We start from the raw sequence: 24821 nt of genomic DNA on the forward strand, positions 1-24821 counted from the left end.
GTAAAAATGTATATAACCAGAATAACAAACTATATGTTGAAGGAGAGAAATGGTTTAATTATATGGAATTCATTGTAATGGGATCTCACCAATAGCTTATAAGTTTTCACCAATGTGCTCCTGATTACCTTAAACTATCTTCAGTATTTCTTGTAGATTCCTCAGAAGGCTGTTTCTTGTGATCTCCTTCCAGACAGTGGTAGAGCTCATCACCAAGGGGGCTCATGGGACCTTGAGTTTCCTTCAAGAGTAAAACATGAAGCACACCCATGTAATGGGATTTGTTCATTCTTAAAAAGGGATAAAGTACTGACATATGTTACGATGCAGATGAACCTCAAAAATATACTAAGAAGCCAGACAAAGGCCACATAACGTATGATTCCATTTATATGAAATATTCAGAATAGGCAAATCTATAGGGACAGAAAGCAGATTGGTAGTTACCAGAGGATGCAAGTAGGAGGTGGAAGAATGAGGTGAGGAGAATGGGGATACATGATTAATGGGTATGAGGTTTTCTCTGAAGGTGATAAAAATGCTTTGGAACTGGATAGAAGTGATAGCTGCATAATATTGTGAATGTACTAAATATCATTGAGTTGTACACTTCAAAATGATTGTTAATTTCACCACAATGAAAAATATGAAGCACATTCTAAGTTTAAAGAGAAAATCATCAGTGTTTTACGTAAGTATATTCTACTACTTGCATATAAAACTCCAATTCCAAAAAACAACATTAAGATGTGCAGAAGGGAACAGAGATAATTATTCATATTGATAGGAGATGAATTTAAAATAATCCTTTACAGAACAGTGCTTCTCAATCTTTTAACACGCATACAAGTCAACTGGAGATCCTGTTAAAATGCAAGTTCAGTAGGCCTGAGATTCCGCATCTCTACCAAACTTCAAAAGTAATGCAGATGCTGTTGGCCCATGGATCACACGTTGAGCAGCAAGTCATTAGATTTCAGCTCCCTTAATCTATTTGCTGTCTCAGCTATGACTTGCCAGGTTTATGGGTAGGAGGGAATTAGAAAGTATTAAAACGCATTCAAAGTTCAAAGGTTAAAAACTACCCATTATCATTTAAGAATGAATTTAAAACTAGAAAAGACAAACAAATCCATATGTAATGAAAAACCAATTCAAGTTTTAGAAATTCAACAGCAAGACAACTTAATAAGAGTACAGCTGGATGTGGTGACTCACATCTGTAATCTCAACAACACTTTGAGCAGGAGGATCTCTTGAGGCCAGGTGTCTGAGATCCGTCTGGGCAACACAGTTGAGGCCCCCATCTCTACAAAAATAATTAGCTGGGCATGGTGGTATATGTCTGTAGTCCCAGCTATTTGGGAGGCTGAGATGGGAGGATCACTTGAGGCCAGGAGTTTGAGGCTATAGTGCTCTATGATTGTGTTTGTGAACAGACACGCACTCCAGTCTGGGCAACACAGTGAGACCCTATCTCTAAAAAATAAAACAAACAAAACAACAATTCTGAAATCAACCTAAAGGTTTAGGTCTTTTCTTAGATGAGGGCAGGGAGGGGGCATGAGAGAAGGGGAAGCAAAGAAAGTTGACAAAATCTCTATGCCGTGATTACTCCCCTAAATTTTGACTCAACCCACATCCCAAGAATTCTAGATTCTAGATTTCTGAGACTGCTGGGCTGGACAAAAGAAATAGGACTTTCTAACAACATAAATTTTGTTTTAGGCCTTTACCCAAGATCTTTAGATAAAATAATTCTCTTGCTTAATTCTCTAAGAACTGACCTAAAAAGACATAAAATTAATTTATGTTATTGCCAAACTAAACAATTACTTACAGATTCTTCCTGAACACCAAGTCCAAGTGTTTCAGCAACAACTGTAGCTAAATTAAAAGATGACTTATCAGGGGTACAGCTGCTTGTTCCATGTGTTTCTAAGAATAAATATTAAACCATTTTAATAAATAATAAACCAATTTTACAAAACTGTAGAAGTTAGACATATTAAAATGACACAAGAGGAAGGAAAAGGCTCACACTTTGTAAGATGGCACTAGACACATTTTAAAATTCTGTGCAAGAAGTCCAAAATACCTACCATAAATGGCAGTAAGTTGCAGGTCTATGCATGCTAAAATTTTTCAAGTAAATTTTATGTTTTTCCTAAATGAACTGAATGCAATAGGTAATTTTTCTTATTGCCACTGGGGGAAAAAATCATAAAATGGATTTACAGTGGAATTATTGTGACTTATGTTACAGCATGAATATCAAACTGTATGTACAGTATCTTTCATGAAAACATACTTTGTAGGAGAGGTTGTCAGCACTGCATGTTTCAGGTTAAGATAACACATATTCATAAATCACCTATGTTCTAGTATTTTACAAAGGTTTACCTCAAATTTTTATGGAGCACTTATTATGTTCCAGGTATTGTGCTAAGCACTAGATGAAAAGAAAAGTTCTTGTTGTCAAGGAGCTTATATAGTTGAAAGGTAAAAAGAGAATTGCAACAGAATGTGATAAACATAAAGGGGTGATTCAAACATAGAATAAGGACTCCTAGATCTCTTGGGAAATCAAGGAAAGTTACAAGTGATGCTGAAGCTGACTCGAGAGAAGAAAGAATATGGCAAGTTAACTGGACTGGGACAGAAAGAATTCTAGGTATAATTAAGGGTCTAGATAAGTGAAATAAAATTGCTTGTTCGGGGTTTGCTATGCGTGGTTTGACTGCTAGAAGTCAAACTGCAGAAGATGGGAGTAGGACATTAACCCAGTTAGGTTGGTTAGGGGTCAGATTATGCTAAGGAGTTTCAAATTTATCCTGTAGACAATGAAGAGATGTCTAAGAGCTTTAAATAAAACAAATGCAATGTGTGGGCTGAAAAGGTATCTGTGGCTATGACACTCACTAGGCAAGAAGCAATCACTAATAGGCAAGAGGACTAATTAGATTACTAGAACATGTTGTCTTGATGAGAGATGTTAATAGCCTAAACTAGTATAATAGGGGCACAGAAGAATATGTAAAACAGATATGTAGGAAGCGGAATCAGTAAAACTTAGAGGCTGTTTAGAAAAAACAGATGAAGCAGAAATCTAGGATGACTCCAAGAGGCATGTATAGTGTCATTCACTGAGACTGCAAATGCAAGGATAAAGAGTTAGTTTGACAGGTTAAGTGTCAACTGCAGACATGCTGAAATTGAAGAATACCCCTGTAGAGATATCCAAAAGCAGGTAGATACATGGGTTGGGAATCCAGGAAAAAAGTTGGACAGAGATACCGGTTTGGAATTTATTAGCATATGAGTCAGAGAAGACTACTGACTCTAGGTGACATTCCTCCAGGAAGAGACATAAAGTGAGGCCAGGTACAGCGGTTCACGCCTATAATCCCAACACTTTGGCAGGCCGAAGCAGGTGGATCACTTGAGCCTAGGAGAGCGAGACCAGCCTTGGCAACATGGTGAAACCCTGTTCTACAAAAATACAAATATTAGCCAGACATGGTAGTGTGTGCCTGTAGTCTCAGCTACTTGGGGGGCTGAGGTGGGAGGATCACTTAAGCCTGGGAGGTTGAGGCTGCAGTGAGCTGTGTTTGTGCCACTGCACTCCGGCCTGGCTGATAGAGAGAGACCCGGTCTCAAAAAAAAAAAAAAAAAAAAAAAAAAAAAAAGAGAGAGAAAGAACAAGCACAGTACCACATATTTTGGAGAACAGCAACACTGATGACGTTTACAGTCAGAAGTAGTTCAAGTGTAAGCAGTAACAAAGGGTTTGTGAATGCATTCTCCTCTCTTCAACCCCTGTAAGTCTCCCTCCCTTCCCCTATACCCCGCTCCTCTAGCACTTTTCTCTCCTCTCCTTTCCTCCTTCCCTCCCCTTCCCTCTCTCTTCCTCTCTTGCAGCTGGGGGTGGGAGTAGAATCCATACTACAGTGAGTTGGAGTGAATGGGAATTAGGAAAGTAGAGACACTGAATGTAGACTATTAATACTTTTTCACCTCTGAAGAGAAGCTGTAGCTAAAGGTGGAGATTATTAAAAGTGGGGTTATTTTTTAAAGATGGAAGACAACATATATGTGTATATACTTAAAAATAAGACAACAGAGAAGCTGCAGATACTGTATAAGGAAGACAGGACAAATAATGGAGCAAAGACCTGGCAGCAGCAGAAGAGAATTGGTTCTAGAGAGCTGAGAAGCAAGGATCTGCTGCACTCAGTGTTACATCCCTAGCACCTTTGCTGGACCCTGAGCCTCCATGCACATGCACACATACTCATGGAAAGACAGACAGACACACATGTTAATATAAAATGATTTGCAGCTTTCAGAATGTAACTTTTACACTATTATAAAATGAGTAAGTGATTAACCTTGACCAACCCTTACAACTGGGCTCTGGATCTCATCTCCTCTGACCTTTTTAAGGATGTAGTAATTGTTCCCTCTTTCTCCAGAATTATTAATTTTCTCCTCTTTACTTGATCATCCTATCAACATAAACATGTGCTAATCATGCTATAATATTCCATCTTGAAAAAATCCTCCCTTGACTCATGTTCTTCTTTAGCCACTGTCCTGTTCTCTCCTCCTCTTTACTGTCAAGTCTTGGAAGACTTGTTTGTATGTGCTCTTTCCACTTTCTCTGTCCTTAGTTTCCCTTGAACATGAGACAGATCTCAGATGGTCACCATTACATCTTAACAGTTTTTATCATGTCACTAGTTTAACACTCAATGATCTCCATGCAACCAAATCCCATGGTCAATTCTAAGAACTCTTCATCTTACTTGACTTATTAGCATTGTTAAACACAGTCGACCACTCCTTCGTCCTCTCTCCACTTGGCTTAAAGGACATCATTTTTAGTTTTCCTATCTCATTGGCAGCTCCTTCTCTGTTTTGTTGGTTCCTACTCATTTTCACAACCTCAACAGCTACAATATTTTCTCTAAGGGAGTGAAAAATGGTTCAGGGCAGGGGGGAGCAAAAAAAACCTTACTATGTATAAATTGCACAGACATACATGCATACACGTTATCACCTAAACAGATATATAGTATATCTGCAATAATCAAACTCCAGCAGGGAAGGGATTGGGCGGAGGGGGAAATGTCTAAAAATGCTAGGGTCGGGGTTCTTCAACAAAAGTTGAAAATCATGGCTTTACATAATGAAGTTCCGCAAGGCTCAATACTTGGACTTCTCATCCCCTTCTATTATCACTTGCTTGGTAATCTCATCTAGTTTCACGGCTTAGATGCCATCTACATGCTGACAACTTCCATACGTGTCTCCATCCTAAACGTCTCTAAATTCTAACTCACATCTACTCATGAATCCAAACTCTACCTGAATGTTGAGTTTGCATTTCAAATAGAATATTCCCAAAACGAAACTTCTAATTTCTACTCACCCCTGCCCCAACCTATACACCTGCAGCTCCCAGTCTCTTCCATCTCAGTAAATGGTAACTCTACTTTTCCTTTTGTCCAAACCAATCTCCCCTTCACTCACTCTGCTCCAGCCACACAGGGTTCCTTAATGTTCCTCAAACAAACCAAATGCCATCTTCACTGCAAGGCCTCTGGGCTTACAAATCTCTCTGCCTGGGTGCCCTTCTCCCAGATTGCCAAGTGACTCACTTCCCTCCCTCAGTCCCTATGCAAACGACACTTTACAAGTGAGGCTTTCTAATATCCCTTCTTACCCTGCTCTACTTTTCTTCAGAGCACTTGCTTCTATCTGACATAAATTTTATTTCTCCCTCAACTAGATCATAAGCTCCATGAGGACAAGGGCTTTGTTTTATTCAGTGCCTGGTATACAACAGATCCTTAAATATTTGTTGAAAAATTAAGTAAATCACAGTAAAGCCTTCTTTACTTAAAATTATTAGTAATTTATATTAATATCATTAGGGATATTTATATGAACTAATAGGATAACATTACTTTCCAATATGAAAAAGATAGTAAACTAGTAATATAAACAAAATTATATGGAAAATACCTTTAAAATATTGTCTAAGTTAGACTGTGGGTCACTCTTACCCACCAATAACCACAATTTAAACTTGTAAAGTAATCTCAGTATCTTGCTTACTGGCCATTGGAGGTTGACTTTGGTCATAAGTGTCAGCTACTAGAATTTCATTATCATTAGGATTATGTTGTGGATGAGCTGAAGACTTGGAAACTTTTCTCAATTCTAAGGGGAGAAAAAAATAAGAGATTACATAATAAACAATGATGAAAAGTATTATCAAATTATTTTTATTTATTCATATTTAAAATTTTAATGTATTATCTGTATTTAAATACAATATAAGTACCATTTTATTGACATAATTATTGTATTCTAAGAAGTAAGCTCCTTTAATTTCACTAAGAAACAAAGCAGTTTAAGTTAAGACATTGGGAGAGGTGACTAGAACAGACAGCTTCTTCTGACCCAAATTGCCCAGAGTAGTAACATTTTAGTGTTACTTTCCTTTTTTTATTTCTTACACATCAGCAGGTTAATTTAAAAAGGTATACTGGGCTGGGCACAGTGGCTCATGACTGTAATCCCAGCGCCTTGGGAGGCTGAGGCAGGAGGATCTCTTGAGCCTCAAAGTTCCAGGCTGCATTAAGCTACAGATCGCACCACAGTACTCCACCCTGGACGACAGAGTGAGACCCTATCTCAAATAATCAATCAATAAACAAATGATCAAGCAATCTAATGTATACTATATCATTTATCTCCATGATCTTTGTTTTAGAGTTTTTATTTTCAGGAAGGAAACTCTGAAGCATGTGTTATCAGAAATCACTCCAATATTTAAAGATTTAGTTCAAAGAGAACCAAAATAAGGACAAAGTAAAGTGAAACAGTTTTACTATTTATAACTTGAGAATAATATTAAAAAGCATTATAAACCTTACAATAAGTAAGCAAGGGAAGTTACAGAACAGGACTAATTAGTCATTAAAGCATTTAAAATTATTATTATTATTATTATTAATTATTTTGAGATGGAGTCTCGCTCTGTTGCCCAGGCTGGAGTGCAGTGGCATGATCTCAGCTCACTGCAACCTCCGCCTCCTGGGTTCCAGCGATTTTCCTGCTTCAGCCTCCCGAGTAGCTGGGACTACACGTGTGTGCCACCACGGTCAGCTAATTTTTTATATTTTTAGTAGAGATGTGGTTTCACCATGTCAGCCAGGATGGTCTAGATCTCCTGACCTCGTGATCCGCCCACTTTGGCCTCCCAAAGTGCTTGGATTACAGGTGTAAGTCACCACGCCCGGCCTTAAAAGTTATTTTAAAATCATTTGTATGGCTCAAAGTTATCGTATATTTTAAAACTAAATTTCAGATTCCAAGTAAAAACTGATCAGAACAAGATTAAAGCAAGTGAATTAAATTTCTAAATAGTTATATGCTGTTGTCATACAAAGAAGAAATAAACCAGAAGCATTTATATTGGTTACAAAAGACTTTCCTAATACAGAATTATTCTCTAGATATTCTTATATATGAATTTAAACCTGATCTAAATTATGCAGTGATTATCTTTAATGATTCATGTCCTGTCTGATAGCAAACTAAAAGGTCAACGGATATTCATTTTAGACCTATGATTTTACATCTTAACTTAGCTCCTATTTAAGTGTAGGATTTTTAACAGTTCTTTTGTTCTCCACTAGATGGTGATACAAAGGCTTATAAAATGGGGGAAAACTGCCAATGTTCCAACATCTAAGAATAAAATCTGCTTCTTTGTTTAAAGGCATATTTACTGTCAACAATTTATTTGTATTATACAAAAATAGAAATACTTATATATCCCCCGCCCCCCATGCTTTCCTTGTTCCAAATAGTTTAGGTTAAAAATTAAAGTCTTTAATATTTGCTCTAGATTAATACTACAAGTAATACTTGTATCACGGGTACATAACAAATTTTGGGACTATGTGAAAAGGCAGTTTTAAAGCATTCAGCAGAAATGATAAATTAGGCTAGAATTAGAAACATGCCACTGAGAAGCCACCAAGTGGACACATTATAACACCATTGCTTGATTACCACTGACTCCTACAAATCACAACAAATAAAAACAGCCAGTTATAGACAGCTCCAATGGCAGGAGTACCCATGTGGCAAGACCTGGAGAGTACGAAAGTTCAGAGCTAAGAAGATCTGCATTTGAATTCTGACTCATCTACATGATAGCTGACCTTGAGTGAGTGATTTAACCTTTCTTTTTTTTTTTTTTTTTTTTGAGACGGAGTCTCACTCTGTCGCCCAGACTGGAGTGCAGTGGCCGGATCTCAGCTCACTGCAAGCTCCGCCTTAGAAGATTTAACCTTTCTAAACACATCTTTCCTCATCTATAAAACAAAAGAGCTGATAGTTATCTCACAAGCCTGTTACAAGAATTAAAACATAGCAAGAATACATGCAAATCACTCAGCATAATACCTGGTGCGCAGGAGGCAGAAATTAACATTAAGTTCCTTTCCTTTTTCCTTCTATCCCCCTTGGATATATACACATAGGAATATTTTAAAAATAAAAAGAAACTAACTATATTTATAAAATGTGATATATTTACAGGTCATATAGACAACATGTATCTATACATAACATGGGCTGAAAATGCCTGCCTTCTCGGTCACTTTACGAATAGAAGTTAAACTCATAGTTGTACCATAGAATACCGGAATAGTGACTTCTTTCCACTAGATCGAATAACATAAAAACTAGTACATGAACACTGGTTTACAAAACCAGAGAACGAAAATACAACTCCAACTCTTACCATTTGCACACACAGAGTGCTCCCATTTAGTATGTGTTTGCTCTATGTATCGGACATGGGGATTCTCCTTTCTTCGTAGCCGGTTAACGCCAGAAAATGAGAAGGCTGTTATCGGTGAATCTGGAATAACGTCTTCCTCACATTCAAGCTCAGCTGCTTGATGCTGCTGATCATTCCTAGAGAAGAATAACAATGGAAAGAAAATCAATTCAATGAGTATTAAAACATTTACTACATGGCGTGGAGTTACAGTAGAACACAAACATGAAGCTCTAAAGGATGTAATCCCTTGTATCTAATGTTCCAAATCTAAGTAGATAAGTACACAAATGATTGCAGTACCCAGTGGGGAATACTATTGTGAGAAGTGAAGTAGAAAGTATAGTCAGTAGCACTTCAGGTGAAATTAAAAGTATTTCCAATTGCAGGCAAGATCAGGAGAGAATTCAGTTTGAGGACAGGCATGTAGTACTGTATACTTATGTTGGAGAAGGGAAAGCTGGAATTACATGAAGGAGAGCCACGGGCTAAGTGTGCACATAATGTAGAAAGCAAGAGGAAAGAAATTAAGGTTTCAGAGCTTGGATATAATATGACAATCTAACAGTATTGTGCAAGATTGGGACATAAGGACAGGAGGCAAGGAAATCAATTAGATGGTGGTTGCAATAGTCCAGGCAAGACGCTCTGTCTGTGGTCTGAACTAGAATATTTTAAGTACACATGGAAAGGAAAGAACGTTAAACATCGTGGTAGTAGAATTGGCATGCTTGACAAATACAGGATGAGAACACTAACACTGATAACAACCAATATTTGTTATGTGTTTACATTGCCCGGCACTATTTAAATTATCAGTTTAATTATCACAACTCTGTGAGGTATTATTACTTTCGTTTACAAATGAGGAAATGAAGATATAGAAGTCATCTACTAAAATAGTAACAGCGTCAGGATTTAAATCTCAGCAGTCAGATCCTAAGGGCCCTACTGTTAACCAAATGTGTTATTCATAGTCTACAAGAAGGTTTCAAAATTTGAGTTTCTGTTACTTTTATCTAGGCCCCTTATCGTCTTCTCTCAACAGCAGTCACAAGAGTCCTATTATGACATAAGTCGGGGCTGGGTGCAGTGGCTCACGCCTGTAATCCCAGCACTTTGGGAGGCCGAGGTGGGCAGATCACAAGATCAGGAGATTGAGATCATCCTGGCCAACATGGTGAAACCCTGTCTCTACTAAAAATAGAAAAAATTAGCCAGGCGTGGTGGCAGGCACCTGTAGTCCCAGCTACTTGGGAGGCTGAGGCAGGAGAATGGCGTGAACCCAGGAGGTGGAGCTTGCAGTGAGCCAAGATGGCGCCACTGCACTCCAGCCTGGGCAACACAGCGAGACTCCATTTCAAAAAAAAAAAAAAAAAAAAGACGTAAGTCAGGCCAGGCACAGTGGCTCACACCTGCAATTCCAGTACTTTGGGAGGCCCAGGCAAAACCCTACTGCTACAAAAAAAATTAAAAAATAAAATTTGCCGGGCATGGTGGCACACGCCTGTAGTCTCAACTACTTGGGAGAGTGAGGTAGGAGGGATGCTTGAGCCCAGGAAGTCGAGGCTGCAGTGAGCTAAGATCATGCGACTCCACTCCAGCCTCGGCAACACAGTGAGACTCTGTCTCCAAAAAAAAAAAAAAAAAACCCAAAAGACTTAAGTCATACGGATGAAATTTCATTAAAACCCTGTCACATCTGCTCATTTCACTGAGAACACAAGCCAAAGTCCTTTGATCCATGAAGATCCTACATGACCTGATGGTGCCCCTCCCATATTTCCTCTCTGACCTTTTTTCCTATTATACTCTACTCCTGACACACTCTCTTCCTGAGGTTTCTCAAACATACCGAGCATACTCCCACCTTAGGTTCTTTGCTCCAATTGTTCCACCTGCTTGGAATGCTCATCCCCAGATATCCACATAGCTAATTATCTCTCTAATCTCCTTCAAGTCTGCTGGAATTGTATTGTTTAAAATTGCAACCTCCCTTCACACACCCTAGTACTCCTGTTCCCTGTTATTCTGCTCTATAAACTTTATCCACAGCATTTGTTACTTTTTAACATAGAATGCAATTTACTCGTTTTTATCTAGATTTTTTTTTGAGTCTGAGTCTTGCTCTATCGCCCAGGCTAGAATGCAGTGGTACAATCTCAGTTCACTACAACCTCTGCCTCTCAAGTAGCTGGGGTTACAGGCGCGCAATACCATGCCTGGCTAATTTTTGTATTTTAGTAGAGACGGGGTTTCACCATGTTGGCCAGGATGGTCTCAAACTCCTGACCTCAAGTGATCCGCCCGTTTTGGCCTCCCAAAGTGCTGAGATTACAGACGTGAAACATGGCGCCCAGCCGCAATTTATTGTATCTATTGCTCACCTGTTAGAATATAAGTTCTAAGAGGATAGGATCTTTGGTTCACTGATGAATCACAAGAGCCTACCCCAGCAGACATATAGTAGGTATGGTACAAACATTTGTTGAGTGAATATGAGACATTCCCAGATTCCACTAGAGAATAAATTTGTGTGGATCTAGGCATACGTTCTTGCCCAACTCAATTCAGGATCAATGGTAACTGAAAGACTGGGTTTGAATTGAACTGTGAATGTTGAGTAAAAATAAAGTTAATTGACTTTCCCATGTCAAACCATTACTGACCTTATTTGCCAACCGTTACCAGTCTGTCAGACATCTAGGCTTTACATGACCAAATCAGTCTGTCCTATTAGACTCATATCAATTTGCAATACTATTTCCAAATAAAAACTTATACAGTGAGAACTGTATGAACTATGACCAACAGAGATTTTTAAGAAACATTGATTGGAAGACAAAGACTAATTTCTCCCAACAAAGATTTACACTTTAATTTCCTGAATGATACCAATATTATTTGTAGGCTTTAATCCTATATTTTATACCAGGGAACAATCTTTAGAGCTAATGTCTAATTATTTAAAATTTTATTTTTATGTTTTTGAGACAGAGTCTCTTTCTGTTGCACAGGCTAGAGTACAGTGGTGCGATCTTGGCTCACTGCAACCTCTGCTTCCCGGGTTCAAATAATTCTTGTGCCTCAGCCTCTCGAGTAGCTGGGACTACAGGTGCATGTGCAACCACACCTGGCTAGTTTTTGTATTTTTAATGGAGATGGGGTTTTACCATGTTGCCTAGGCTGGTCTCAAACTCCTGACCTCAAGTATCTGCCTACCTTAGCCTCCCAAAGTGCTGAGATTACAGGTGTGAGCCACCACGTCCAGCCAAATTTTATTTTTAATTGACAAATAATAATTGTATCTACTTACTGGGTTCAACAAAATGTTTTGATACATGTTTACACTGTAGAATGATTAAATCAAGCTAATTAACATATATCACTTCACATACTTATCTTTTTCTTTAGTAAAAACATTTAAAATCTAGTTGGCAATTTTGAAATACACAATCATTATTTATTAAATCACCATTCTGTGCAACAGATCTAATATCTAATTTTTAATCTCTTCCTGTAATTCTCTTATTCTGGAAAAACAGTAAGTTAAAGTCATATGAGAAAGGCTTATAAATTAATGGAGTGTGAAATCTATCTGACCTAGCTTTAACTAATCACGTCACAGCCTGCTTGCCTATTAGTCATAAAATTAAACCTGAAACATGAATGAGTCACGAGAACAAATTGATTTCCTGGCAGAGTCAATGTGGAAGTAGCTGGGATCACAAAAGGAAAAAACAAAAAAGCAAAACTAGCTCTAACTAGAGGTGCCCAAACTAAGTAAATGAGTGCTGGCTTTGTCTTCCTTTGTCATAAAAGGAAAAAACAAAACTCCATACGTTAATCAAGTTCATTCTTTAAAACATTAGTCTCACTGACTTTCTGAGAAAAGGAAAGAGTTCATGCCACAGTTTTTGGTTAAATTAATTATGCACACTTGTCCTCCTTTCACTTTTCCTTCTGATGGCTTGAGTTGTTTGATCTGTGGACCCCTGCTCCCTCTTAAATTCCTGTCAAAACTGTTTTAGTTGGTTTCTTCCCCAAAGACCTATAATTACGGATCTGGAGTTTCCCTTCATGAGTCTGTAAAAAAGTTTTAAATATTCAGCTTTCTTCCTTTTCTACTCTGAAGTACTTACATTCCCAGTTAAAACATAATTTAACCTTAACGAAGTAATGTTATAGCCATCGTAGAGGAAGTGGCAGTACTGCTTCACTGATCAAGCTATACTAGAATATTGATTTCTTAATTCAGATATTGACAAACTAAAACATTTTTAAAAATTCACAGTTTGAAGAGTCAAAGTAATGCCACATGAATGAACAGAGGATATTTAATGCCACAGTTAATGAACAGAGGATATTTATTCTAGAGAAAACAAGACTCAGGAGGGCCATGATAGCTGTCTTTATGTATCAAAAGAGTCGTGAAGCAGCAAAGGAGAACAGACGTGTTTAAGATGGTCCCGGAAAGCAAAGTCATAATCAAAAAATATAACTTATAAGCAGTGTAATTTCTATAAACTTAGAATTTTCTAATAATTCTGTCTCACTAAATTTAAATAGGCTTGGAAAACAGTAAACTTCTACTAGACGTGTTCAAACAATACCTATTTGTTAAAGAAGCTGTATGAGGAATTCAATTTAGAAGAGGGTTGAATGAAATGAATTCTACAGTCCTTTGAACTTACGTATATAGACTCCCTTGACTTTCACTGACCCATCACATCTACTTTCCAAAATGAAGAGAATGATGACCTCAATACCTAGCTTTATATACATTTTTAACTTTACAGTGGCAAAATTTTACCAAATAATTTTGGTGTCACTAATAACCACCCTACCATACAAGCCATCCGTAATATCAAAACTAGCTCAGAAGAGTTAGAGTTACTGCATTTAACAAGCAGAAATATAAGTCAAATAATATTTTCTTCTAAAGTTCAGGGGAATTTCAGGCACAAATAGCATAACATGACAGTGGTTTAGGTGATCAGAGAAAATTAGGTTGCCTTTACAAGATGACACTTGCTTTAAAAAAAAAAAAAAAAAAGACTGCCGAGCAAAAGGCAATTTATTTGCGACCAAGCCACAAAAGATGTTGGTTCATGAGAATCACAACTATCTTAAATTTCAGACGAGAATAAAAGACACAATCAGATCTCCTATACTCTTTTGACTAAGCATGTCCTAAACAAACATACATGCCTTAAGCTCATCTATATGATTATTCTTTCCTGTAGTTTCAAACTTTCACACCGCCACTTCTTTTCTAAAATATGGGTGAGTTTCAACAGAAAAATGTATGTGCTTGGTAACACTAAAAATAAATTATAAACTAATTAGAATTCATATGTCTACCAAGCAAATGACATGATATAGTTTCAACCTAACTTATACACATTGGTTTTTGAGGTAATTGTCTATCTAATTCTGTGTTAACTTCTACAGACTTGGTATCTCATCCTTTTGGTACTCATAAAGATCAAGGCTGATGTGTTCAAAACACCATAAGCTACGTACATACATAATCACTTCACATAAATTAATGTAGGTCAACGATTCCTTATTTGAAATCCTTGGAAGCAGATGGGATTCTAAATTCAGATTTTTTAAAAAAATGAAAGCAATACAGTAATGCAGAACATATATACATAATTACATAACAGCTCTAGTGGAGTCTGAGGCATCATCCTGTAATCAAACACATTGATATTTTCACAGCAAAACATATGAATCCTCACATGAAGTGGGATAAAGACTATAAACAGCATTCTGTCATTGCAGTGGTTAGGTTGTGAATAACATTTCAAAAATAACCTTTTGGGTTTTGGAATTGTATGTTAACAGATTGTGGCTCTGTGTCCTGCATTCTCTTTTCTTTTTTTTTTTTTTTGAGACGGAGTCTCGCTCTGTGGCCCAGGCTGGAGTGCAGTGGCCGGATCTCAGCTCACTGCAAGCTCCGCCTCCTGGGTTTACGCCATTCTCCTGCCTCAGCCTCCCGAGTAGCTGGGACTACAGGCGCCCGCCACCTCGCCTGGCTAGTTTTTTGTATTTTTTAGTAGAGACGGGGTTTCACCGTGTTAGCCAGGATGGTCTCGATCTCCTGACCTCGTGATCCACCCGTCTCGGCCTCCCAAAGTGCTGGGATTACAGGCTTGAGCCACCACGCCCGGCCTCTCTTTTCATTATACAGCATTATTAAAATTAGAAAGTGCTGACATTTTCTTATAAACATTTATAACATCAGTCTGATCTCATAGGTTCATTTCCTCATCTGACTATTATCTCTCCTCAAAATTCCCTTTGGCTACCAGTATTCAGTAGACCGATCACATGGGAAGAATATCAGAATTCTACTGGATATCCATTATCCTAAAAGTATACTGGTAAGAATAATTCTACTTGTGAGTTGTGTTAATACAAAAATAACTATTCTAAGCCAAAATAATATGTTACATCTACATAGTTCTAACGAAGTTTTTGTAGATGTCTACTTAAACGCAACAGGATCTTTAGGAACTCTATGATGCCATTAGGATTATCTTGAATCTTGAGTTTTCAAAAATAGTACATAAGCTTTATATAAATGGGAACTAAAAGTCTGTCACATCTCCGCTCTGCATTAGTCAGATCATATCTAGAAAAATATTCTTTTTTTTGAGACAGTGTTGGATAATGGAAAGAAAAGAGGTTTTTCAGAAAAAATATGGGTCTGAGTGACAGTCCTATTACCTACTAGCTATAAGACGATAGGCAAGTTATTTGACTTTGTGACCTTTGGTTTCCCCATTTGTAAAGTGGGGATAATAAAACTACTTTGCAAAGTCACAGTGAGAATTAGAAATAATAAACATAAAACACAAGAGGAAGTGGCACACAAGATAAAAGTTACTCTTTTTATTCTTTAAGAGAAATGGGGAGAAGAGGGAGAAAAACAGAGGAAGGAAGAAGTTCTACAGGCCTGAGTACTACATGAGAGGAAACACTTACTCAGTTTGCCCTTATGAAGCTCTGGGACAGGGCTGGAAGGGAGCTAACAAAACTCAAACATCTGTTTGAAATATAAGTATTTTAACAATGTATTATTTATAATACATCATTATAAAAATTAAAATGTTTTAATTACAATGCTGACACTTTATTCAAGCACTAATCTAAGAGATGCAGTCACACTATACTCTCAAAACACAAAAATGTAGTTATTTTCTTTGTAGTTTTTAACTGCAGAACACTTCATAATTTTTAAAATGACATCTGCAACTCTTACAGTATCTTCATGATTTGTATAGTGAAGTAAAATAAAACAACAAGGATGGGGAAAAATACTTACTCAATTTTCTGCTGGAGTTGTTCAGAAAGCTTTTTATTTTCTTCCTGTAGAGTATTCCTTTCATTCACTTAAAAACAATTCGAAAAAGAAGGCACATAATATATTTATATTAACATCTATGTCAGGCTTTCAAATAGGTCAGCATGTATGAAGAAATTAGTACTTCTAATCCTAAATCATAATGTTTATTCAGGGTTAACACTAGTGTGCAAAACTAATTTGTTACTAGGTAGGGGGTACTACATCTCACATCGTGCCAGTTCCATGTAACTGATTAACTGATGATTTTATGTAATGCTTGCAGGCAAAAGAGAGTACTTCATGTACTAGGGAGTATAATTATTCATACTGAGGACAAGAAAGCATTCCATCTGGTTACTCAGTCCCACTAATTTCAAATACCATTTTAGCAAGAGTCACTTATCTTGAAATTAATTTGATCATAAAAATAAAATAGGTCGGGTGCAGTGGCTCACAGCTGTAATCCCAGCACTCAGAGGCCGAGGTGGGTGGATCACTTGAGGTGAGGAGTTTGAGACCAGCCTGGCCACCACGGTGAAACTCCATCTCTACTAAAAACACAAAAATCGGCCGGGCGCGGTGGCTCAAGCCTGTAATCCCAGCACTTTGGGAGGCCAAGACGGGCGGATCACGAGGTCAGGAGATCGAGACCATCCTGGCTAACACGGTGAAACCCCATCTCTACTAAAAATACAAAAACTAGCCGGGCGAGGTGGCGGGCGCCTGTAGTCCCAGCTACTCGGGAGGCTGAGGCAGGAGAATGGCGTAAACCCGGGAGGCGGAGCTTGCAGTGAGCTGAGATCCGGCCACTGCACTCCAGTCCGGGCGACAGAGTGAGACTCCACCTCAAAAAAACAAAAACAAAAAAAACAAAAACAAAAAAAAAACACAAAAATCAGCTGGACGTGGTGGTGCATGCCTGTCAGCTATTCAAGGTGGAGGCAGGAGAATCTCTTCAACCTGGGAGGCTGAGGTTGTAGTGGTCTAAGATAGTGCCACTGTACTCTAGCCTGGGTGGCAGAAAGAGTTTAAAAAAAAAAAACCACCAAAATCGCTGAATATCAGCGTAATTTTTATAACAAGCACATTTATCAAATCAAATTTTCTTCTTAGTCACACTCTACGTTTCATGAATAATTATGGTATCAGTAACTTAAATATATCCATTGAAGCACTATCTGCTTGTTTGAATCTCCACCAAATTTTCCTATCTATATTTATTTAATTTATAAAGCAGAAATCCAGTTTTGGACTGTAACTTCTACTGGAACCAGCATAAAACTCTCATCAAAGTTTAGTATGAGGTCACTGGTTAAGCATGTGCTTTAGTAAAAGAAGTAGATCCCAGAAATCAAGTCACAGTAAATACAATGAACTTTTACCAAAGAAGGTTAATCATATTCTAAAATTTGTTAATAATTTAGTGGTTTATAAATCTAAACATATTTTCTTACACTGAGTAAATTTTCTGGACTATCTACAACATGTGAGGTTATTAAACTACTTTTGTGGAGGATCCAAAAAAAATTAAGATATAGACAGTGACCTAAAGCAATGTGCAGTCTATCAAAGAAGACAAGATATTACATAAACATGTTTTATAGGTTTAAAAGTGACAAGGGCATTCTAGAAGTACAAATAAAGTACCAAGGAAATTTCCAAGGAGAAAGAGGTTACTTTGGGCCCTTGAGAAGATCAGGAAGGCATTCATCAAAAAAAGGGCAACTGAGCTGGACAGGAGACTATTCTACAGAGAAAATCAGTGGAACAAAGAAAGACTGGGTATAATAAATGGTAAAAAGCTTTCAATAGCAGGTTAAGAAATTAAAACTTTATCTTACAGATTACCAGGAATCATTTTTCATAGCTGAATGATGGGAAGACTGATTTGTTAGTACATATAGTATATACCAATGTGAAAAGAAAATATGGACAAGACAAAAAGTCAGGTGGTCTTTAAAATAAATGAGTATCTGGACCTATGTAGAGGTGGATAAATAGGAAGTAAAGACCAGTACAAGAACTGTAACAGAGGCAGAATCAGTAGTATTTGGCAACTCATCCTTTGTAGGGTTGACAGAAGTCAAAGATGACCTTAGATTTCTGATTAAGATGGTTTACTTGATTTTCCCTCTCCAAATCCAAATAAAATGACAACACTCTAAAATAAGTCTACTGGAATATTAAAAAGCCAAAAAGGGTATCACTAACAGATCAGAACTATAAAAAATTTCTGAATTATTTAAAAATAGGCTCAGGTTGATGGTAAAATCCAACGAAAAGGGGCCTTTAAAAAGGGAGTTTTCCCAGCAGAATCTCATATCAATTCTAGTACCAGGGGCAGCACGGCCCACAAACTGCTAAATGGGTAAACAAAGGGTGCCTAATAGTTGCCCTTAGGCTAAAGTCATGAGGATAGATCTCTAAAAGTTTTGACATAGGAGTCATTAATAAATACCGAGACAAGAAAATCAGAGCAGCGCTTCCAAGTAACTTATAGTAGACACGAGAGAACGTACTTTCACACTCAGAAGACGAGCTATCCATACAGAAAAGGTCTCTAGCAAGGCGTCTTTCCCTCCCATTTTCAGTCATTAGAGTAGGGTCCCTGTAAGATTTACTATTAGCAAAGCAAGGATTTTCCCTTGGGCTAATTAAAAGGTCATTTTACTTAAAGGTAATTTTTTTTTTTTAACAAGTGTCTAGCTAAAAAAAGAGAAAACTACACAGAAATGAAATACTGGGCAAAAGCAGCATATAAGTGGAGAAGAAGATCAAAGTTAAGTGCTTTAAGATTCTTGTATTATTCAGAAGAGAATTAAGATATTAACTTTAAAAATGCATGTAAGGCGGATCAACCGAAGTCAGGAGTTTGAGGCCAGCCTGGCCAACATGGTGAAACCCCATCTCTACCAAAAATACAAAACTTAGTTGGGCGTGGTCACACGTGCCTATAATCCCAGCTACTGGGGAGACTGAGGCAGAAGAATTGCTTGAACCCAGGAGATAGAGGTTGCAGTGAGCTGAGATAGCACCACTGCACTCCAGCCTAGCGGAAAGAGACTCCATCTCTTTAAAAAAAAAAAAAAAAAAAAAGAATGTAAAAATGATTCAAAGCATCCTAGTTAATTATTTGATCTTTTCTTTTTTGAGAGGGAGTCTCACTCTGTCGCCGAGGCTGAAGTGCAGAGGTGCGATCTTGGCTCACTGCAATCTCCGTCTCCCACGTTCAAGCAATTCTCTGTTTCAGCCTCCCGAGTAGCTGGGATTACAGGCGCCTGCCACCATGTCCGGCTAATTTTTGTTTTTGCTTTTTTTTTTTCCTTTTTTAGTAGAGATGGGGTTTCACCATTTTGGCCAGGCTGGTCTTGAAATCCTGACCTCGTGATCCACCTACCTCGGCTTCCCAAAGTGTTGGGATTACAGGAGTGAGCCACAGCGCCTGGCCTAATTCTTTGATCGTAATAGAACCTTGATAGCAGAAAAACTGAATGGACAAAATGATATTTAAATGCATGCTCCCCAATTAAAACATTAACATATCAAGTCTGTCTGTTTTAGAAATTAAACATTGGGGCTGGGTGCGGTGGCTCACAACTGTAATCCCAGCACTTTGGGAGGCCGAGGTAAGCGGATCATGAGGTCAGGAGTTCAAGACCAGCCTGGCCAACATAGTGAAACCCCGTCTCTACCAAAAATACAAAAAATGATCTGGGTGTGGTGGTGGGCGCCTGTAATCCCAGCTACTTGGGAGGTTGAGGCAAGAGAGCTGCTTGATTGAACCAGGAGGCAGAGGTTGCAGTGAGCAATGATGCCACTGCACTCCAGCCTGGGTGACAGTGTGAGACTCCGTTTCAAAAAAAAAAAAAAAGAAATTAAACATTGGTTCACCCTAGAAAAGCTATCAGTAAAACTCACTACATGAACAGATGCTAAGAATTTTATAAATTCACAATTAAGCAAAACTTAGCAAAAGAGGCAAAGAAGGAAATATCCATAACTTAACTTCACGTATCTACTAGAAGGCCACAGCACACTTAAATGTAATATAGTCTAGTCTTCCCTTATGTATCAACTGCTATTCTGGGCAGTATCCTAAAGTCCCTTAGGCCAATAAAGTATGTAAAGAAAAACAATCACCAAAAGAAACTAAAAATTGAAAGAAAAGATGAAATTGTCACTATTTGCAAATGATATTTTTACCTAGACAATCTGCAGCAAAATAAAGCTAATGAAAGAAATCCTTAGTCATCTTCCAACGATAGGGGTGAGTTGGAGGGTGGGGTGGTTCCTGACTAGTGAGACTGAAGCAAAAGTTATTGGGTGGGTGTTCGAAGAAGCTTTTTTTTTAAAAAAAAGACTCTCCTGGCATGCTCATTTCAGCCTTTTGCTGCTGCTTCTTCCTTCTTGTATGAACGCAGTCACGAAGACTGAAAAAGTACCTGCCATCTTTTGACCATGAGACAATAAGCTTGAGGATGAATGCCTGCAAACTCTAAAGATGGTACATTTCTACTTCACATTCCATGTTAAAAATTCCAGATGGATTAAATATGCAAATTTATGTGTCTATGTGTGTGTACACATACATCATATGTACAAAAATTGGAGAATATTTTTATATTCTTGGGGGTAGAGAAAGCCTTCCTAAACAAGGTAAGAAAATATACAAAACTTCCACGTCAAGTAGTTAAAAATGAAGTCAAGAGGAAGCAAGGTAGAAAATATATGCACAATATATCTACCAAAGTGTAATAATCCTTCTATAATATATAAATAACTCTTAATTAAAAAATACAGGCCGGGGCCGGGCGCGGTGGCTCAAGCCTGTAATCCCAGCACTTTGGGAGGCCGAGACGGGCGGATCACGAGGTCAGGAGATCGAGACCATCCTGGCTAATACTGTGAAACCCCGTCTCTACTAAAAATACAAAAACTAGCCGGGCGAGGTGGTGGGCGCCTGTAGTCCCAGCTACTCGGGAGGCTGAGGCAGGAGAATGGCGGAAACCCGGGAGGCGGAGCTTGCAGTGAGCTGAGATCTGGCCACTGCACTCCAGTCCGGGCGACAGAGCGAGACTCCGTCTCAAAAAAAAAAAAAAAAAAAAAAAAAAAATACAGGCCGGGCGCGGTGGCTCAAGCCTGTAATCCCAGCACTTTGGGAGGCCGAGACGGGTGGATCACGAGGTCAGGAGATCGAGACCATCCTGGCTAACACGGTGAAACCCCGTCTCTACTAAAAATACAAAAACTAGCCGGGCGAGATGGCGGGCGCCTGTAGTCCCAGCTACTCGGGAGGCTGAGGCAGGAGAATGGCGTAAACCCAGGAGGCGGAGCTTGCAGTGAGCCGAGATCGCGCCACTGCACTCCAGCCTGGGCGACAGAGCTAGACTCCGTCTCAAAAAAAAAAAAAATTAAAACAAACAAACAAACAAACAGCAAATAGGGCAATTTAAGACTGGGCAAAGAATAAATAAGCCATTCACTCAAGAAGACGATCATATAAAATAATACTTGACTGGAACAGTAACAGGGAATGCCAATTTTAAAAAGGTATAATTCTTCACCCACCAGATTGATTATTATTAATACATTTTTGCCCAAATCTGAAGAGGATGTAAGAAAATAAAAATTCTCAAACATTCAAACAAAAAGTTGAACAGTCCATTAATGTGATAATAGCTAAAAAACTGACACCTACACTACAGCATACAATGCAGCCATTTAAAAAAATGTTGTCTTATACTTTAACACCTAGACAAGCTTTTTTGCTTGCTTGGGGTTTTTGGCTCTATTTTAGATAATGTTGCTGGAAATCTATTAGATATGTAGACATTATTGGAGATTATTTCCAGTAGTACTAACAATAATATGACTGTGGATCTCAACTACAGTTGGCCTTCTGTATCTGTGAGTTCTGAATCTGTGGATGGAAAACATTTGGGAAAAAAATTCTACAAAGTTCCAAAAAGCAAAACTTGAATTTGCCACACATCGAATACATTTAATTCGCACAAAGGAAGTGATGTGTAGAGACTGCATTTGGTATTATAAGCAATCTAGAGATGATTTAAAGTACGCAGGAGAATGTGGGTAGGTTATATGCAAATACTATGTGACTTTATATAAGGTACTTGAGCATCCAAGGATTTTGGTATGTGTCAGGGTCCTGGAACCAATACCCTACAGACGACAAGGAACAACTATATATTTATTGAGATGTAACAGTTTTCTACTCATTGATAATATTCTTACATTCCTAAATAAATATATGCACATGTTCACCCATATACACCATAGAATCTATAGACATATTAACATGTGAAGACTTCCAAGACATAGTTTAAAGTGAAATAACACATTAGAACACAAAGTATGGTATGATCCCATTAAAATTAAAAAGAGAAGGGAGGGAAGCGGGGTCTAACAAGGGACAGAGATAGAAAAACCTGGACTTGGATAGATACGTATCAGACTATTAACAGTAGTTACCTCTGAGAGCAGAATAAAGTTATATTCTTTCTTACTCTTTTTAAAACAATGAACATATATTCAATATTCTTACTTGAATAACCAGAGGATAGCAATATAATTAACAGAAAAAAATAGAAGACAGAATTAGTTTGGAAAAGAAGATAATTAATTAGATTTTGAATACATTGATTGTGAGCTGCTTATGGGAAATCCAGGTAATGGTCACCCAAAGAAATAAATAGTTATAAGAGCGTAAGATTAACAGAGTATTAAAAAAATAAAAGAAGGCAGCTAAGAATGTAGAAAAACTCTACACTCAATAGGTAAGGAGAATAAACTGAAAATAGTATACTTATGAAAACAGTATGTCATAAATATCAAGAGAGAAAACAAGTGTAGAACACTAAATTTTCTGCTTTGTATTTAACTTTACTAAGTATTAAGGTTACATGAAATAAAGATAAAACCAAAGAAGCAAATACGGACATGTCCAAAAAAAAAAAAAAAAAAAAAAAAAAACTGCTTCTTGTCTTAGAACTGATGACTTTAAGACCAATGTGGACAGTATTTGCACAACCTTTCCGTATCCTATTTCTTACTAAATTAAGCATGAGATTAAATCTACAAAAAGTACAAAAAAGGACATTTGAACTTTTACTAAATAAGGAAAAATACATGTAAACAATCCATTTAATTACAATTAATTTACTAATAGGTCTTAACAACAATACATTATATACTTTAAATAATTAATACATGAAGAAAGGAAACTCACTAAGTTCTGTAATGAGTTTAAGATTCTGCTGCCGGATATTTTCAAACTCTTGCTGTTTTTTCCGCATATGTTCTTCAGTTACTGCACAGCGATCACATAATCCTGCTCTTAACCTATGAAACAAAACAAAGTATTTTCCATCTACTAAAAGAGATTTCTATTTGAATTCCAAGACTTTTATGAAGATTTAAGAAACTGAGTTGGCAAATACTGGGAAAATCAACTAGATTAATGATGTTATTATACCTTCAACATATTCTTACATAGGAAATCATGTTATACCACCATTTTCTTCAGATTGCAATTCTACAAAAATCTGCCAGTTTTAAACTCAATCTAAGGGAACTTATTTATTGAAGAAGCTGACCTTGTTTTAATTTATTATAGCCAAAATATGAATCCTAGTCCAATACCAGGGGGCAGAATTATACCTGAAGCAACTTTGCAGCTGCTTTGCTCAGCACAGCATATCACCCATAGTGACTGTTCAATAATATTTTTGATGAAAAATTAAATTCATCAAAATTTATTTGTTAATATTGGCAGGGCGCAGTGGCTCATGCCTGTAATCCCAGCACTCTGGGAGGCTGAAGCGACAGGATCACGAGATCAGGAGTTTGAGACCAGTCTGGCCAATATGGTGAAACCCCATCTCTAATAAAAAATAGAAAAATTAGCCGGGCATGGTGGTGCTCGCTTGTAGTCCCAGCTACTGAGAGGCTGAAGCAGAAGTATCGCTTGAACCCAGGAGGTGGAAGTTGCAGTGAGCTGAGATTATGCCACCGCACTCCAGCCTGTGGCACAGAGCAAGACTCCGACTCAAAAAAAAAAAAAAATAATAATAATTTTTTTTGGGTCAATATTGTTGAATAAAGGTCAAGAAATACAAGGGAGGAAAAGCCACCTCATATTTTCCTTTTGGCATAAAAAAATTATTAGTAAAAATTCAAAATGTATTATATAAAAAAAATTACGGGCCGGGCGCAGTGGCTCGCGCCTGTAATCCCAGCACTTTGGGAGTCCAAGGCAGGTGGATCACAAGGTCAGGAGATCGAGACCATCCTGGCTATCATGGTGAAATCCCATCTCTACTAAAAATACAAAAACTAGCCGGGTGAGGTGGCGGGCGCCTGTAGTCCCAGCTACTCGGGAGGCTGAGGCAGGAGAATGGTGTAAACCCGGGAGGCGGAGCTTGCAGTGAGCTGAGATGGGCCACTGCACTCCAGCCTGGGCAGCAGAGCGAGACTCCGTCTCAAAAAAAAAAAAAAAAAAAAGAATTCAGGAAATATATTCTAATATATATATATATATATTTTGAGACAGAGTCTCACTCTGTCACCCAGGTTGGAGTG

The 24821-nt window shown here is 37.8% G+C and overlaps 1 protein-coding gene across 4 annotated transcripts in view; it reads right to left on the minus strand.

The window, feature by feature from the left end:
• The window catches only part of RBBP8 (RB binding protein 8, endonuclease), a 101344-nt gene that overhangs the window by 36227 nt on the left and 40296 nt on the right, over positions 1-24821 (minus strand). For all 4 annotated transcript variants that reach the window (XM_033178148.1, XM_033178146.1, XM_033178144.1 and 1 more), the window contains exons 5-10: positions 23470-23582; positions 16203-16269; positions 8828-9003; positions 6124-6228; positions 1841-1938; positions 129-241 (exon numbers count right to left, since the gene is read on the minus strand). In XM_033178148.1, the coding sequence (XP_033034039.1) occupies positions 129-241; positions 1841-1938; positions 6124-6228; positions 8828-9003; positions 16203-16269; positions 23470-23582 (672 nt within the window). The remainder of the gene's footprint in view (positions 1-128; positions 242-1840; positions 1939-6123; positions 6229-8827; positions 9004-16202; positions 16270-23469; positions 23583-24821) is intronic.

This window comes from Trachypithecus francoisi, unplaced genomic scaffold, assembly GCF_009764315.1.
Source record: "Trachypithecus francoisi isolate TF-2019V2 unplaced genomic scaffold, Tfra_2.0 Lachesis_group19, whole genome shotgun sequence".
NCBI classification, from domain to species: Eukaryota; Metazoa; Chordata; class Mammalia; order Primates; family Cercopithecidae; genus Trachypithecus; species Trachypithecus francoisi.